This window comes from Euprymna scolopes, chromosome 21 (assembly GCF_053919585.1).
Source record: "Euprymna scolopes isolate OS-2025 chromosome 21, ASM5391958v1, whole genome shotgun sequence".
NCBI lineage: Eukaryota > Metazoa > Mollusca > Cephalopoda > Sepiida > Sepiolidae > Euprymna > Euprymna scolopes.
In genome coordinates this window covers 23,311,175-23,331,174 of record NC_136502.1, presented here as the reverse complement: position 1 = coordinate 23,331,174, position 20,000 = coordinate 23,311,175, and the positions used below count along the sequence as shown (strand labels likewise).

The 20,000-nt window shown below is 31.4% G+C and overlaps 1 protein-coding gene across 2 annotated transcripts in view; it reads right to left on the bottom strand.

The window, feature by feature from the left end:
• Nucleotides 1-243: 243 nt before the first annotated feature.
• The window catches only part of LOC145242054 (protocadherin alpha-6-like), a 191,502-nt gene continuing 171,745 nt past the window's right edge, over nt 244-20,000 (bottom strand). For both annotated transcript variants that reach the window (XM_080104949.1, XM_080104950.1), the window contains one exon: nt 244-2,754. In XM_080104949.1, the coding sequence (XP_079961075.1) occupies nt 2,605-2,754 (150 nt within the window). In that variant the 3' untranslated portion in view covers nt 244-2,604. The remainder of the gene's footprint in view (nt 2,755-20,000) is intronic.

Below are 20,000 nucleotides of genomic sequence, written 5' to 3'. Positions count from 1 at the left end.
TTTGAGACGTTTTCTTTCTTCTTTCAATTTCGACTGAGACATTATTGTATATGAAATACTAGTAAAACATATTTTTGATTATAAATGCAAAAGAAAAAAAGACAATTATTGAAAAGGGAGATACTGAAAGAGTAGTAGTAGTAGTAATAATAATAATAATAATAATAATAATAATAATAATAATAATAATAATAATAAAAAAAAAAAAAAAAATAAATAAATAAAATAAAATAAAAAATGGAATCAGTACAATTTCCAGAGAATAAGATAAAGCCGGTCACTCTGTAATTCCAAAGTTTAAATAAAAAAAAAATACTTTGCAATCCAAGCAGAGATGATCCAACCTGATCGATTTTTAATGAACAAAATGAAATGTACAAAACAAAAATGAAGTCCAGATTGTTGAACAAATTATGAAGAATAGAAATTTAAAAAAAAAAGTGTCTGATGATCTTTCTTGAAAATTTCAGACAAATTTGAAAAAAAAAAAAAAAAACTTTATTAATAAAATATGTCACATGAAATTTATCTCCATTGTCCAAACACTGAGAAAAAAAATGTCCTGCTCAATAGGAATTGAAATTTAAGCAAAGATTGGGGTATGTGGGGTGCAAATCATTTTATTGTTGAATGTGGCAAGAATTCCGAGAAAAAGTCTTTAAGGATATCTTTTGTCAAGTAGGGAGTTTATTTCACCTTTCACATTGGCTGTGGAAGAAGTTAAGTTTTGTTTCGTTTCGTTTGTCTGTTTCCTGATTCTGATCATTTTATTCCGAAACATGATAAAAGTTATGGCCTGTTGTTTTGCAGCAAATCAATCATTCTCTTTTATTTTTCATTATTTGATGCTGAAACAGGATGCTTATTATTAATAATTCATTCTAAGTGATTTTTTAACATTTTTTTATATATAGTCAGGGAAGGGCGTTCATGCCTGTCCTAATTATATTACAGCGTAAACAAATTCCATATATCTGACTGGATTTGAACTCGGCATGAGTATCCATTACATCTCTCGTTCCCCTGGAATTTATTAGAATGAAGTGAACATTACAATTTTGGGGGGAAAAATGGTGGAGGAGGGTCGGTGTGTAGGTAAGAGGGGTCGTTCATTGTCCAATCGACTGGTATGATGCCGAATCATTCTTTACTTCTCCAAACGTTTTAAAAATGAATTTTCAAAGTGTTTTATTTCATTTGTTTTTTCAAAGGATGAGTTTATCTTTCATAATTCAACAATGTTTCCAGTTTAACGTGGACTGAATAGACGTCAGTTACCTCGCTTTTATTGTTTTACTTGTGTATTGCCTGGCTATGTGATCAAATCAAGTACAAGATGTGATCAAATAAAATGAGTTCAGTTTATTGACTTTTGATAAGATCCACTCAAATGAAACCAGCTTTTCCTCATTTCTTCAAAAAGTCAGAGTTCCTACAATTCAAAAATGTTTGTAAATTTCTCACAGCTTTAAATTAGTTTATTTTTTTATTTTCAATAGAATTATCCAACTTTACGAAGATATCAAATTGAATATGGGATGAGATCCAATCAGATGAGATAAGTGAAGAGGTCTGATATTTTGTTTCGATAATTCAACAATATTTACACATTGCGCAAGTCTTGGATAAATGAAAAATTTTAATAATTTGTTAACTCCCGGTTTTGAATTAGAATCAAATCAAATGAGATGAATCCAAGTTGTATATATATTTTTTCTCCTCAAAATGTCAAATCCTTCCAATTCAACAATGTTTAGAAATTACTCATAGATCTGAATCAGTTTATTTTGATTTTTTTTCACTGTGTGCATTCTTGCTTTAAGATTGATATGAAATAAACAGAATGAACTGAAATGAAATAAAATTAGATCAATTTTTCTCTTTCAATTCTTCTTTGATTCAACAATGTTTACAAATCACTCATGGCTCAAATAAATGTAAATAGTTCATTTTAGTTATAATTTATTTATCCCTGCTTTGAGATGAGATCAAACCAATTACGAACTGAGATCAAATGGAATGAGAACAGTTTGTTTACTTTATTTCTTTCAAGATTCAAACCTGTTTCAATTTAACAATGTTTATAAATTACTCATAGTTTGAGTAAATGTAAGTTCATTTTAATATATGTTAAGTTTATCTTCTATCTTTGAGATGAGCTCAATTTGAATTTACATAGTTTTTGTTTTTGTTTTGTTTCTACAAGAGTCCAAATCTCTTCCAATAATTCACCGATGTTTACAAATTTCTTAAATGCAACTTATTGCATTTTAATTTTTAATTATGTATAACCCTGCTTTGAGACGAGATCAAAGATCAAATAAGATCTGTTGTTTGACTCTGTTTGCTCCAAAGATCAAATTCATGTTGATTTTATAATGTGTATACAACTACTCATGTCTTGTCCATTTTAATATTTCATTGTGAGTATTCTTGTGTTTTGAGTTGAGATCAAATCAACAATGAGATGAGATCAAATCAAATTATATGTAAGATCATCAAGCTCAGCTCAAATACTGTTTCCTTTCTTTCTTCTTTTCCAGCTTCCGTTGTTTGTTTCCTCTTATTGTCTTAAATATCACTTTAGCTTTTTGGTTATAAACGCTACATTCCGAGCACCTTTTCACTAGATCCTGAACCCGTTTCAATCCAACCATGGCCATTATCAACATGTGAGCACATTTTTGATTTCCACATTTGATCTTCGATGGTCATGCCTTTATTCTTCTGGACTGCAACCTCTTGAACCCACATCTGAAACGATAACAAAGAAAAGAAGAAGATAAATACCATTAAATAAAGAAGAAATCGTTATGAGTTTAGCGGGGTGTCTTTTGAGAAGCCACTCTAAGTGGCATGGGAATAAAATAAGAAATTGAATTTTGCAATGATCAAATGAGTGTAGGAAAAAATAAAAGTAGAGGAAAACGGTTGGAATTCTTAAGATACATCTTTTCAATTTGTGTAGTTAACAACGGAAATACGATGCTTGTCCAGAATCCATCCTCCCCTATAAAAAAACAAAAATAAAGAAAAATCTGTATGATGTACATACCTGTGATGGAAATAAAATATCATACACCAAAAATCATGTAAATTGATTAAGATAAGAAAATAGTTTTATGATAATATAAGAAGATCAAAATTTTATGATTAACGCACGACACCATCTGGAAAATATTTTGAAGCAACAAAGGAGATAACTCCGAATCGAGATTTTAGAAAGCCATTTTGTAATATGAGTAAGGGGTGGTTTCGGAAAATTTACAAATTTGCTACAAATTTCACACAAATTACTTGACCAATTTACAGGATTTTTGGTATACAATATTTTCTTTCTGTTACAGGTACATAAATCATAAAAGCGTTTTTTTATTTTTGTTTTTTCATATGGGGGCAATTCTGGACAAGCGCCGAAAATGCCATTTCAAACGTAAGCATGACAGATCGAGCAACGAACAAAACTTGCCATAGAGATATTAGATCTCACCTAAAATTTCGATCATAACAATTATTCAGGCTTGATAGCTTAACTTTATAAAATATAGGAGTAGACATATTTTGTATATTATTTTATTTTTGTAGAATTCTTTGAGATAAGGTTTCATAATTCATGCATTTTTTTTTTCAGATTGTTATGTGGCACAGTGGATAAGGGCTTCTTCAGTTCCAGGTGAGCATTATTTGAAGATAGCAGTTTCAATCCTACCCAAAGCAAGCCAGAGGATTGGTTGGGCAAAAACGTGGTGAGATAACAACGACAACTATGGAAGACAGTAATTATTGGGATACAATTACAAGACTCAGCATTCCTATCTCACCGCAGTTAATCATCTGATGAAGTCCAGAGGATGAGTTGGTCAAAACGCGGTGAAACAACAACAACTATGAGGATAACAGTTTGCAAAAAATCAATACACAAATTCAGACATTTTTTGTTTACCCTGTGTTTAGTTTTGGCAGCCATATAACTCTTGCTTCTTATTTCATCCTTTAATCTTCACATTCCAGGACTAATGGTTCTGACAAAGAGGGAAGAACTGCTGTTTTCTGAGTTAGAATCTATTCTATTTTTACACTGGCAAGTTTTTGACCTTGAAGCGATCTATTGTTAGCTCCTTATATCAAGTGGCTTCATGCCTTGTTTGGAGCGATTTTCATTAAAAAATTATTTACTTTTAGGATCTGATAATTATTTTTCAATTTTTTTTTCTCTGTATATAAAACTCAATTTCTGTGTGTCTCCTAAAAAAGGAAAGTTTAGAGAATCTGCACAAAATCTAAAAGTGTATTCTTATGTAAAATTAACAACAACAAAAAAAAAATGACAATGGAAATGTTCCTGAATCTTTCAGTTCAAACCTAAGGTGTCTATAAGGGTCTATAAGTTCAAGCCTAAGGTGTCTATAAGGGTCTATAAGTTCAAACCTAAGGTGTCTATAAGGGCATAACGCCCTAAAAACTTCAAATATTTCCTAACCAAAGAGAGCTATGTGAGCTGAACCTCCTTTAAAACTTTAAATATGTTTTATTTTTACCGTTTAAATGCTGACTATATGCTTCTATCTGAAAGTGCCTCATTTGAGACAGAACTTCTTTTAAAACTTCAGATACGTATATTCAATTTTAATGAAATTTAAACAATATGTATAAAACATTAATTAAAAGACTTTCCCAACATTTCGTCTTCTTCTGACATATTGTGAAGTGAAATCGGAGGGAGGGGGGCAATAAAAACAAAAAAACTAACATACTTTGCATCGATAGAAATTATATGAAAATTATGAATGTGTAATGTGAGTCTTAAATACAGGTTTAGATCTGATGAGCTCAGAGGGAGTTTAAACCTGGATAGTATGGGGAAATGTTTGCAAAACAGAAGACTTTGTTGGTATGGTCACATTGAAAAAGTTGATGAAAGTGTTAATAGATATAGAACAGTTTGTGTTAGCAGAGTCAGTTGGTAGGGGAAGACCAAGAAAAATATGGGAAGAATTGGCAAGGATGGATTTGAAAGAAAGAAAGATAAATAAAGACCTAGCCAGAAATAAGTTAGTTTAAAAGTCAATTTCTAAAAGTTGGCCAACACATGCCAGCATGGAAAACAGAGGTTTAACCAATAATGATAATGATGATGGTGAAGAAGAAGAAGAAGAAGAAGAAGAAGAAGAAGAAGACTGACGATGATTACGCTGGAATTCCCTTCGAGTTTTAGAAAAATAAACAATGAAAATGGAAGATTTTTCGCAGGATTACAGCAGTGGAAATGTTGAGAATATAAAAAGAATTTTTAAAACCTGCAAATAATGTAAACGACTTTCACCACCACCACCACCACCACCACCACCATCATCATCATCATCATCATCATCATCATCATCATCATCATCATCAGGGAGGTGACAATGGCTAAGCAGTTAATGACGGTTGATGGTTGACATGCCTTAAAATCCAACAACAACAACAACAACAACATGGACATGACAATGGCTAAGTGGTTAATAACATGGACTGACAACCTGGGTGTACTATGGTCGAGTCCAGTTCATTCCACAGAAACACTTTCACTTACGGATGTTGGCAATCTTCATGTGATCGCTCCCTTAGGTACCGGATGTATTTTTAGAAAGAATTCTAATTAGAAAGATATCAGGGAAATGAATGCCAATAATAATCATCTGATTCATTCGAAATGAATGAATAATGCTCAACAACAACAACATAGAAATAACGAAATAATATTTTAGATTTATGATATAAAAATAGATTTATGATATAAAAATAGATCTCATAACATGTCATACGAATGAAACACTCGTCGCAAATTTATCAAGAAAGAATTTACCAGTAATAATGGCTTAAGTGATTCTCGTTTTTTACATTGCAATCGATGAAGAAATAAAAGACGATGAAAATTGCCTGTCATGCAACAATTATATTTCGCCATTTTATAGCTTAAAAAAAAACGTAATAGCTGAGACAATAAAAACTCTTAGGAAATTGTCAGAATGGTTTTTCTTTCATTAAATTATATTTATGAGTGATAAAATTTTAAATAATAAAAAGCTGCTTCAAATAAAACCTTTTACATCTTATAGTTTTTATCTATTTTATTTATTTTTCATTTTTCTTCTTTTTTTTTTTTGTAAACGCCATAAAACAAAGTCAATTTAGGTTTTCATTTGCACGTCTTTTCTTTTGTAATATCTTTTTATTATTATTATTATTATTATTATTATTATTATTATTATTATTATTATTATTATTATGATGATGATGATGATGATGTCGTTTTTTTAATATATCATAAAAGAAATAAGTCTGTTGTGTTGTCCAAAATGGAATCCCTTTTTTATTTAATAATTTCCCTTAATAGAAATTTCTTCGTGTATTCGTCTTGCTTTATTCAATAACTCTTCTTTTGTACTGTTGCTCACAAATGATGCACTTGCAATGTCTAGTGAGAGCCTCCTCCCCTCTTTATTTTTTATCTGTAGATATAAAAACGAATTAAGTACTTGTAAATAAAATACTTCTTTTCAAATGAAAAAAAAATGGTTGTTCAGGTTTTTCTCATACAAACTGTTCTGTTCAATAAGAAATGGTTGAACAACAATAACAACAACAAAAAAAGAGCGGGGAAAAGTGCGAACATTCTATTTTATTGCCATCTGCCTCGAATTGTCTTCATAAGTTAATTATGAATAAAGAAAAACAGACCTTAAAGACAGAAAGTTATAAACATAAAAAGTTCTGTAAATTTCCCAAAATAACTCAGTGTTTAAATCGTGCATCAAGAAAAGTAAAGTCTATGGCTCAATTTTGTCTGTATCATTTTAACGCTTATCGTTGGCAAGATTTTGATCTTGAAGTAGTTTTTTTTTAGTTCCTTCATCAAGTGGCTTCATGCCTTGTCTGAAGCGATTTTCATAAAGTATGTTTTTTTAAGAAATGATTTTTGGCACTTGCGCAGTTTACCAACTGTGCTAAAATAATAATTACAGGTCCACAACTAGGAGCATGCCTTTTCCACAAGTGCCAGCGGGACCTTGGTGAATACTCTGTGGATGGCAGCAATTAAGCTGGCTTTGGTGTTGTGAGAGGTCATGTTGGTGATGATATATGATCAAACGAAGTAGTCATGCGGGTTCAGGCGAGGGGGTGAATGAGAGGAAGATACAAAGTCATAACACTCCTTCTGAAGCCAAGCATGGGTCTCTTTGGACTTGTGGGCCAGCGCCAAATGCCACTCTCACACCCAGAGTCTGCCAGCGGCCACTTGATTGCACCATAGAATCAGCACATTCTTCAGCACATCCAGGTAGACTTTGGTGTTGACTTTCAAGACGACTTTGAACATGTGAGGTGGCATGATGTGGCCCAAAGACCATAACCATGATGAAAAACTTTGTTTTCATCACGGACACGTCCCTGGTTTTCATGGCAATTCAGCGATAATCCTGGAAGAAGTTCTTTTCGTCTGAAAATCATGTTCTTGGAATGATACAGTTTGTTGAGCAACCTCTTAATAGACTTAATTAGCCTGAGGTTCTTTGTAGTCTCAGTCAAGATCAGGCTTGTCTGGCGCCTTCACAAGTCCTCCTTCACACATGCATACACAGTTGTGTATGATGCCTAACTCTCTGGCAATCTGCCAAATAGACCACTGGGGAGTTTTATCAATGATTGTCTGAACCTTTTTGATGAACTACTTGCTCTGGATCTTCCTGGCGGTGTCCTCAGCAATGCGATTCTGCTCCACCACTTCCAAAAGGTCGTTCTTCAAGCATTGAATTGTCTGGATTCGCATTTTGCGTGCACTGGCAATGGCCGTGTTGTCATAACTTGGTCAGTTGTACAGTGGCGCATCTCTGATCTCACTCGTTGAACATTGTGTCACTTTCAGACATGATAGAAGCCTCCTATCGCTCTTGAGATTTGTACACAACCAGCCAACTAGCAGATTATTTGCAACAAAAAAAAAAGAAAAGAAAAACAGTTTTCATCAAACGGAAATGAAATCACGTCGTCTTTTCTATGGCGACAATTTTATCATCCCACCCTGTAGAGATATAAAAATTGAGGTTGGCTTATGCAAATGCAATCACATTTATATGATAAACATTTATAAAGCTTTGCCTGGCATTGGACACTTTTGAAAAAATAGTAGTTTTAAAGTTAATTTTATGAATATATATATATATATATATATATATATATATATATATATATATATATATATATATATCAGCATGGTGGTTGCATTAACCTTAGATCGGTTTAATTAATAAAGAAAAATGCACGTTTATTTGGAAATATTTATCCGTCCTGTCACACAAAATTCTGTCTAACGAATGAGGGAAGGAACAACACAAATCTATTCTCATAATGAGACGTTTTCTTTCTTTTTCCGTTTCTGCTTTCTATTCTACTTTATACATTTTTTCTTTTTCTTATTTTTTTAACTTTCCAGATTGAGTTGTTTTCTTTCACTTTCTTCTTTCTCCAAAACTATTTTTGTTTACAGTTAGATGGTATAAGTGGAAAGTTATTGTTTAGAGTTGAAATCGTTTAAGATGTTAATTTCAACAAATATTGATCTATTTCATTTTCATTTTGAAGCATTTCAATTTCAATAACGTCTTTGATGCTAAAAAGTGTAGTGCCACCCACCTTCCTCCCCAAAATCATAAGAAATAAATCAAAAAGCAAAATCAACACTTAGTGTTTTTTCTTTAGATCATCAGAAATGACGTGCATTTTTTTCAACTCATGATACTTCAGCTCCTATTGACACGAAAAAGAATTAGAAAGACTTACATTGGAAAGCAAGTCAGACAATCCCCACATTTTTAAAGTGAGTTCAAAAAGAAATTCTCTGCTCTAAATTTCTGCATTTAGGATATCAAAAAAGATGATAATTTATGTATCAATTTACTGATATAATTCTTTGATTGTATTTACAAACATTGGGGAAGCATAATTTTATTTGTCATAATTTTTGATAGAGGGTGTACATTTAAAAAATTATGAAGGAGTACATTTTTAAAATAAAGAAAACAAACGCCTGAAGAAGAGCACATCGGCTGAAATATAATTAACATATAACTATTAAAATTGTTGAGGATAATAATTTTAAAAATAAAATACAATGTAAATGTGAAAATGCTTTTAGGCTATGGGTTTGCATAGAAAAATAAAAAAAAATGTTTTTTGTTTTCTCGAAAAATCGTTTTGTGTTTATGGAATCAATAAAGCGCTTCCATTTGTCCGAGCAAAATACATTCAATTAAGCAAACGGTCATTATAGGCTTATATTTGAATTATACCCGAGGCAGGCCTTCATAGCCGAGTTGTGAAATTGAAAGATTAAATGTCCCACCTCTGCTGTATTCCTCAAGAGTATTAAATAAATTTAGCTGACGGCAGTTTCTTCTTCTACAGTATGACTCAAATATAAATTGCCTTTATATGTGGATACATCAATATATATATATATATATATATATATATATATATATATATATATATATATGGAGAATAAAATACGCATTAAATACGTTTGAAGCCAAAACTGCAACGCGAAATTTTTTATAAAATAAACGAGTGTTTATTTTTTAAGAAATATATTTCGGAGTAAAACTTCTTAGTCAATCTTTTTTTTTTCTTTTTCTTCGCCATGATGTCGAGTGGGAGAAAGTTCAATGAAGAGTCCACGTGATGTTGCTAACTGCGGGGTTTTTATGAAACCAGATAGGTGACGCAAGGTCGCGCGGTTTGAATATATATATATATATATATATATATATATATATATATACTGGGATGAATTTTTACAAAATGTATAAAGATTTTAAATTTTGACTCATATTTGACCCCTTAAAAATTATTTTAACCGGCTAAAGACCTATAAAAAATTCAAGCGCTGCTCTGCAACTTTTAGTTTTGGGGAGATAGAGTTTGAAAATATGGAGACAGACAGACAGACATATAGCCTTTTATATATTAGATAATGAATGAATTTGTATTATTGTAACAGACGTTTATCATTGATTTTGCACTGGAAATGCCGATTAGTATCTGCAGTGGCGGTGTTATTGTTGTTTGTATTATTAGTATTTTTATTATTATATTTATTTATTCATTTTAATTAGACATTTTCGATTTATTGCTTGGAACAATGGTTCTCAACCTTTTTTTTAACTATGGACCCCTTTCTTCTTCTTTTTCCATGGTAGACCGCCTCATAAATAATCGTCATAGTATAGGAAGGAGAGGTCAGACAGACAATATAATAGAAAAAGAACCAACTGCCTGAGGCGCATATTTAAAACCAGCTCCTATCACTGTTTTTTAAAATTGTTTTCAAGGCAATTTTATGAATTTTTTTTTTTTAATTTAGAAAATTCATTCAAATTCGTGAGATGTCTACTTCAGCTTTTATCACATCAAATCAAAATTACAGTAGAAATTAAATTTTTAATAATAAAAGCTATTACGAATTGGTTTTATTCATGGACCGCCAAAATATCATTGTAGACCCTCAGTTTGTTATATTTTTCCTGTGGACCACCAGAAATATTCCATGGAACCCTAGGGTTCATGTAGACCTCGGTTGAAAATCTCTGGCTTAGAATTTAGGGAAAGCAATTGATTTGAAACATATAAAAAAAAACTCCTTTCTTATTGATTTTAAGTTTCAACAAAATAAATAGTTATTTTTCAGAACATGGCAAAAGAGCTGTGCATTTATTTTTGGTTTTGTCTAACGTGATTTGAAAATAATCGATTTGTTATATTTAAATGGATTTATTTATCTATATTTATTGTATCTAAGAACAACCATTTTATTGGTTTGAAAAAAAAAGCAAATATTCTGCAAAAAATAGTTTATTTTCATTTTATTTCGTATATCTAAAATTACATGGATATTCAGGAATGAAACAATTGCGTTTTATATATTCCTTTCACTTTTTTTATTTCAAAAGAAAAAAATGAAACAAAATAAAAACTACAAATAAAAAAAATAGGTTTGCCGATCCTCAATTTTTCTAAATTTTCAGATCAAAAAGTCAATTTATACTAAAACTATTGGATTGATAACACATGGATGCATCGATGGATTGAAGTTTTCTTCTTTTCTTTCTTTTTCTCTGATGAATCCGTTTATTTCTTTTCTTATTTCTTTCTCTGTATTTTTCTTTTGATGACTTTCTATTTTCTTTATTTATACCCTTCTTTCATTAATTCCTTTCTTTCTTTTTTTTTAAAGTTTTCTCTTTCTATTTATTTTGATTACCTTGTTATTTTCCTTTCTTTATTATATTCATTCTTTTCTTTTTCTCCATCTGTCTTTATTGCCTTGTTTTTTATCATTTTTTTTTTATTCTTGCGTTGTTTCTTTTCTTTCACTTGTTTTCTTTATTTTTATTTGTTTTTATTTTTGTTTTTAATTCATTCTTTCTTATTTGATCCCATTGTCATTTTTGTTCTATATCACTGTTTTCCTTTTCTTTTTTCTCATTTTTCTTTTTATTTCCTTGTTTCTTTTTTTCCTTTTTTTTTCGTTTATTTTCTTTATTTTTCCGTTCTTATTTGTTTTTATTTTTGTTTTTCATTCATTCTTTTTTATTTCATCCCATCGTCATTTTTTTCTATATCATCGTTTTCCCTTTTCTTCTCATTTTTCTTTTTATTTCCCTGTTTCTTTTTTCCCTTTTTTCTTTCTTTCATCCTTTCGAACCGTGTTTCTTTCTTCTATTCTTTTTTGTTTTTATTTTCTTTCTTTCTTTCTTTCTTTCTTTCCTTTATTGTTAACCATTGTTTTTTTTGTTTTTTTGTAAAATGATTACAATAATAATTTTCAATTCATCCATCACTTCTGACAACTGACTTTCAATTAGTCAATCTTCAAGTCATGTCAGTCACAAATATATTAAAAGGTCGATTTTTATAAAACTTTGGTCAAATTAAAACTGATAACAACTTTGGATTGATGATCTTTCTTTCGTTCTATTTTCTTTTGTTCTTTCTTTCGTTCTTTTTTCTTTTCTTCTTTCTTTCTTTCGTTCTTTTTTCTTTTCTTCTTTCTTTCTTTCGTTCTTTTTTCTTTTCTTCTTTCTTTCTTTCGTTCTTTTTTCTTTTGTTCTTTCTTTCTTTCGTTCTCTTTTCTTTTCTTCTTTCTTTCTTTCGTTCTTTTTTCTTTTCTTCTTTCTTTCTTCTTTTATTTTCTTTCTTTTCATTTTGCATTTTTTCTTCTTTGTTTTTCCCATTCTCTCCTTTTGCCTGTGCTAAGAACGCGGTGGATAATAAGTGCGAATTTGACTCAACGATCATCTTTCGATATCAGCTTCTATTTATTTCCTTGTGTAATCACACTGAAATGCTGTGATACAGCAAGTTTTCCTATGCTCAACTCATGTAATGAATTTTAATAAAAATGTGAATAATAATTCTAGACAAAACGATGTAAAAATATGGCTTAGTAGTATTATTATATGTTGATTTTAATCTTCATAAGGGGACATAAAATGGGGCAAAATTGGTTTGTTTGGGAATTAATTTTACCCTTTCAAGGATATATATATATATATATATATATATATATATATATATATATATATATATATATATATATATATATATATTGATTTGCACGATACCTGAGATGGCCGACCTGTAACAACCTGAGGATGGAATTTTTTCCCTCAAACGAACACACCAGGTTTATTATGTACAAAATTAACCTTTTGTTGGTAACATTGGATGGAAATCATATCTGACGAGTTGATGAGAAAGAAAAGTTCTACGAAAACATAAACCCATAAAATTGTCATCCCATTAACGAAACGGCTGTAATGAAGAGATCCAAGATGAAATAAACAACAGATATATAAAAGAAAAAATGTAAGTCTTTGAATTTCAACAAAATTTGGATACCCCCCTCCCTGTAAGGGTAGCTGCATGCGTAATTGTAAGGCAACGGTTGCACAATCTCCAACCACACCTCTCCTGAATCGGCACTACTTGAATACAGTGGAGAAGTTCAGAACAACTAGAAACACTACCGAGATAAGCGGAGAGCACATATACAGCACCTGGAAGTCCCAAATGGTCACCCATTTTAGTACTGACCAGGCTTAACGTTACTTAACTTCAGTAATCTAACTGGGCTGTTAGCGTGATTAAGTATATATATATATATATATATATATATATATATATATATATATATATATATATATATATATGAGAGTCGTTCTAAAAGTAAAGCCTACTATTTTTTAACTTGAAAAAGTTGAAGCGCTACGTAATGGGAGTTGTACCATTACAAACTAGCGACCTTTTCTTTTGTGTTCGAGAATATATTTTCTACATAGTCGCTCTCATTCCCAATACCCCCAATGCATTTTTTCCAGGAATTAAATGACGCATCTCTGCTTCTGACGCACGTCCATAACAGGGGTTGCTTTCCAAGAGCATCACACCGTCAATATCTGTAACAGACAGATGAAACTTTCACGTCATGAGTGCATTAGTTTAGTCATCATAACAATTCAATTTTTAATCCCCTGTAATCCATTCAAGCAGAATAAGAAAAATAGTGGGCATTACCTTTGGGTCGCCCTTCCTATATATATTGTCATATACAGATTCATGAATACATATTTCTGGGTTTGCTAGGGCAATAATTCTCTTTCCAGGGTCACTGTTTCAATGTTGTCAAATATGGAAGGTTGCTTATTTATTATACGTATGACTGGCAGCCATTTTGTTGAGGCGATTTAGGATTTAAACAATAAAAGTCGACAGTGAAAAATAAAATTGAGATTAAATGTATTTGTGGGTGGCAAATAGAATTAGAAGAATTTAGAGTTTATGGCCGAACTCGGAATTCAATAGAAATCAGTGGTTATTGCTGAAAAAGAATTCTCTATTTAGAGAGAGGGAGGGAGGGAGAGAGAGAGGGAGAGAGAGAGAGAGAGAGAGAGCAACACATTTTAAATTTTTTTTGTAAAGTGTAAAAGATGTATGACAGTTTGATAAATAAATCTGATTTGTTTTAGACAGAATATTAATATAAAAAATAGAAAGGGAATTGTTATAATGTGTCCTTTGGAAGGTTCACACACACACACACAGAGAGAGAGAGAGAGAGAGAGAGAGAGAGAGAGAGAGAGAGAGAGAGAGAGAGAAATAAAATTGAAAAAATAAAGATGAAAATGAGTTTCATGAAGAAAATGTATGAGGAAAATAAATTGACATTTTAAGAAATAAAAAAATGATTTTGATTGTTATTTGTTCGATTTTATAATCTGTGACCAGAATGAGTAATTTTTTAAAATTTTTTGTTTTTCTTTTTCTAAATCTAACATAATACCCACATATTAAAATGGCCCCGAATCCGAACCAAATCAAGATAGTTGACCTTTGTATATTTATATATATATTTTTTTTCATATATAATCTTATTATAATAATAATAATAATGATAATACTAATAATAATAATAATAATAATAATAATAATAATAATAATAATAATAATAATAATAATAAAACAAGGGTTCCATTCAAATGTGGAACAATTGAACGTTTTTTATGAAATCGATAGCCAAGAAACTGCAGTTAAATTTTAAGAAATATCAAATGCTTTTTTTAATTAAATTTATATATATATATATATATATATATATATATATATATATATATATATATATATATATATATATATATATAAGCTATAAGTATTTAATTATAAAAATCGAACTTATAGACGTCCCAAATAATCTATATTTTTTCACTTCTTCTGAAACTAGTTCAATTTAATAATACAAATCTGTATATGTATAACATACAATTCTTTGGTCTGATTTCTAAAGTCAGACCAAAACTTCAATCTGTTTGACATATCAATACTTGGTTCGAACTAACCATTTTTATTTCATTATGTTATTGACACAAATATAATTTATTTAACTTCAGAATGAAGAATACCGTTAGCATAAAGACATTTTCTTTAATACAAAATTAATTTTTATATTTTCTTATGTGTTTCTACTAATAAACTATGTATTTATAGAGTTGAATAAGGTTTATCTTTGTATTTTGATTGCAAAGCAAATATATATAAAATTTAAATGAATGCTGGATGCACGTTATTTTTTTTCAGTCTGACTGATGGAGCCTCCTCATGATAATCAATGATATTTTTGATATATGATAAAATCTGTTCTTCAAATGGGCAGAAACAATTGTTTGAAAATAAAAGTATTTTTGAAGTAAATATAGAATGTTTCAGCGAATAACAAAGTTGTCATGATGTTAATTTAAGTTAATTATTGAGTTTCAACATAGATCTTTTTATTAATGTATATATCTAATATATAAAATTTTATTACTGTATATATCTAATATATAAAACTTTATTAATGTATATAGCTAATATATAAAATTTTATTAATGTATATATCTAATATATAAAACTTTATTAATGTATATAGCTAATATATAAAATTTTATTAATGTATATATCTAATATATAAAACTTTATTAATGTATATATCTAATATATAAAACTTACTATGTCTGTCTCCATATTTTCAAACTCTATCTCTTCTGAAACTAAAAGTCGCAGAGAGGTGTTAGGGGTCTCAAATGATTAGATTTTTTATGGGCTGTTCTTTTATTGATCTTTAGTTGGTTAAAATAGTTTTTAAGGGGTCAAAAATTATTCAAAATTAAAAGAAATCGTAATACATCTTAGTTTATTTTTAATCAGTTTATATGCGTGTCAGGTTGGTACAGGGGTTTAGCTTTGAATGCTAATATTTTAGTTTCGCTTTCGATTCTAGCTGATGGCACCAAAGTACTTTCTTCTTTACTTGAAATCACGACTCTATAATAATATATACGAAACCTGGACAAATTAAAATATCATATTTAAGCAGCAAAACCAGCGACCCCCTACTTGTATATATATATATATATATATATATATATATATATATATATATATATATATATATATATATATATATATATATATGTATATGTATATATATATATATATATATATATATATATATATATATATAAAGTGAGAATGTGTGTGAGGAAATTTCTCAACCTATATACTCAACGGATTTTTATCTACAGAATTTGGTATATAGGGTATTCAGACATGTGGAAAACTTTTCAATCGATTTTCATCAAGAAAAAAGGGCTGCTAAGGCGTCACATGACAGATTACTTACATTAACGCGGCCTGCTAGTATATATATATATGTATCTATCTATCTATATATATATATATATATATATATATATATATATATATATATATATTGCACACACTCACTGAAGCATAGATATAACTGTATATGCTAAAATTTATGACCTCACGCTTCTCATATATAACTAATGAAAATATTGGAATTTTGGACAATGGTAATTTTTCCAAGTGCCAATTGGTTAAGTGGGAATTTCTGTGCTTGGCTGCCACTCTACTACCTGGTAATTACTTCTCAGTCAAGAAGGGCCAATCACTTCAATGGAAACTTATTGAGTTGCATTTCAGGCAAATTGGCATCATATGACATTTTTCAGCTTAATGCATAGCAATGTACACACACATGCTTAAGAGTGGAATTGTGTAACATAGTGTGATTATAAATGTCTACGTATATTCATGTTAGCTTATATATATATATATATATATATATATATATATATATATAAAGAGATATATTATGTATCGATTTACTTCACCAATGTTTAATTCATAAGTAAAGCTAAACATATATATATATATATATATATATATATATATATATATATACGATGATTGTAACGTCTTGTCAGACGAGCGCCACTCCCTCAGTCACTGAAAGTTCATGTGCCCGAAGATGACTTCTTAGTCCTACCAGCGACTTGCACACCCTCAAGCAGACATGACACTTAAGACGGTCATTCGTATACATATATATATATATATATATATATATATATATATATATATATATATATATATATATATACAAGCATACATGCACATATACACATACATACACACATCCACACACAAACACACGCACACACACAAATGATGATTGCTGCATATTTCCTGATGATCACTGTCACATTGAGTTCCCCCAATCTTGTCGTCCATGCCATCTCAGATGACTCTGTACTCCCGCCGCAGATTTGCACATCTTGAAGCAAATTTGACATACAAATTGAGCAATTTCCATCGAGTTGACTTCCTCTGGAGGTTGAAGGGTATTCCTATGAACAATCACATGTCTTCTCAAACCAGCAGTAGATTTGCAAACTTTGCTGCATATTAAACAGATCGTTTGGTTCGGACTAATAGGTGCAAAGTTGACCTGAACAGGCTTTTTGTGCGACTTAAGGTGGTTGATGTAGCCAGCTTTTGACAAAAAGCACTCGTTTACAAGTGTCGCATTTCCAGCTCTGTGTGTCACGGTTAAGACCATCAATTAAACCTTTGCAAAGCTCTCGCTTCAGATTGCTGTGGGCCTGCATCCTTTTCTCTAAAGCATCACAACTTTCACATACAAGCTTTTGCCACTTCGGCCTTTGCAGAGTAAGTTCTTCCCATGTGTCGATGTCGATTTGTAAGACTTTCAAATTATTCTTTGTAGAGTCCCTGAACCTCTTCCTAGGCTTGTGTTGAGGGCGCTTGCCATTTTCCAGCTCCCCATAAAAAATTGTTTTTGCAGCCTACAATCTTCCATTCGAACCAAGTGGCCCACCCAACACATGTGAGATCTGATTACAAGGGTCTCAACACTAGAGCAACATGCTCACACAAGGACTTCAGTATCGGGTACTTGTGCTTGCCACTTGGTGTTTAAGATACGTCTCAAGCATTTTTGGTGAAATGTTCAAGCCATTTAATGTGCCTTTGATGCAATGTCCATGTCTCTGATGAATACAACAGTGTGGTTAGCACATAGGTCTTGTAAACGCAGATCTTAGTCCTGTCTGTGATGCCTCGATCAGACCATACTCTATTCTCCAACCTTCCAAAAGCTACAGATGCCTTCTGAATTCATCTGTGGATTTCAGTGTCGAGACAGCCATCCCTCGACAGAGAACTACCAACGTACACAAATGAATCAACTACTCCCAGTCTAGCACCACAGACCATGATGTTTGGCTCCATGTATGACTGGCCTGGTGCAGGAGTTAACATCACCTTTGTTTTAGACGGACTGATCATCAGACCAAAGGCAGTACAGGAGTCAGCAAAGCTATCCATTATATGCTGGATATCAGTCTCAGTGTGCGACAAAAGAACAGCATCGTCTGCATACAGTAACTCCTTGATCAAGACATGATGCAGTTTGGTTCTGGCATTAAATCTAAGATTAAAAATGCGACCTGTGGTTCGAAACTTTAACATGACACCCCTATCGCAATCTCGAAACGCATGAGCAAGTAGAGCAGCAAAATATATAGAGAAAAGTGTAGAAGCAGGAATATTACCTTATTTGACACTATTGTCAACTGGGATTTCATCAGACAATTTTCTGTTGAACGAGACTCGAGCTCTCATATCTCTGTGCAGTTCCTTGAATATTCTTACAAAGATTGGAGGACACCTACTTTCTCTAAGATTAACCAGAGAGCATCCTTGTTAACGGTGTCAAATGCTTTGGTTAGATCCACAAACACTTGATACGGTGGTATCTGTTGTTCAATGCATTTCTCCTGGACTTGCCGGGCTGAAAAAATCATGTCCATAGTTTCTCTGCCAGACTTAAAGCCACTTTGTGACTCTGGAATAGCATTAGGACAAACACCCTCCAGAAGACTGTTTAATAGACGTCGTGCAAAAACTTTCCCAGCAGCTTCCAAAAGAAAGGACCCACAGTCTGTAATGGAATCTAGCCACAAATAGATGATAACATTTACTGCTATTAAGACTAAGCTTCTTTAACAATAACAAGAAATGTTCTTAACAACCAATAAGTCATGACTAATAACATCCTACCCGAGAGTTTATTGCTCAAACTCCTCAGCTTAACATTTATAGGCAACATGAATTGGAACAAATACATTGAGGATTTTACCAAGGCTGTTTGTTGCAAAGAAGGTGGGTACACTCTACTGTGCTAGAAAATTACCCCCCCCCCACCAAGTATCCTGTATCTCTACAAAATCATCATTCACCCATGCATGGAGTATTGTTGTGACATCTACTACCAGTTTCTCTTGTCTTAGTGTATAAGATAAAAAGTCTCCAATCTAATTCTATTAAAAAGATCTAACCCCAGTACCATCACTGCAATGTTGCATCCCTGTGTGTTTTACAAATACTTTAATAGAATATGCCCCCAACAAATTAATTACACTTGTACCTCCCTCCTCTTGACATACTTACACCTGATAAACCTTTACCTACACTTCTATTGATGAATATTTTAAAAGATTTCACCAAGACACCATCAATCCAATCCCGTGGAACAGGAGCACCTTTCCAGATTTCCTCAACAAAACCAAGGATAACATTAGCAATATTTGCACCTCCAATTTTAAGAAGCTCCACCGGAACACCATTTAAACCAGGTGCCTTGCCACTGCTGATTTGTGCGATAGCCAACTGCACCTCAAACGATCCATTCTGAATATGCTATCACATTGTGGTAGGCTATCAATTGCATCAGCATCTACTGCTGAGAGATTGTGAAACACATCAGTAAAGTGCTCTTGCCATCTTTTCAAGATATTTTCTGGATTCTTAATGACAACAGAACCATTTTTCGACATCAGGAGAGATATTGAAGCGGTAGGATGGCCAAATACTTGGCGCAGGAGTCCATAAAATTCCTTTGAATTTTTTTTTTCACACACACATTATATACATACATACAGAATACATACATACACATATATACATAGGCATACACATACATACACATACATACACATACATACATACCTACATACACATACATACATACACATACCTAC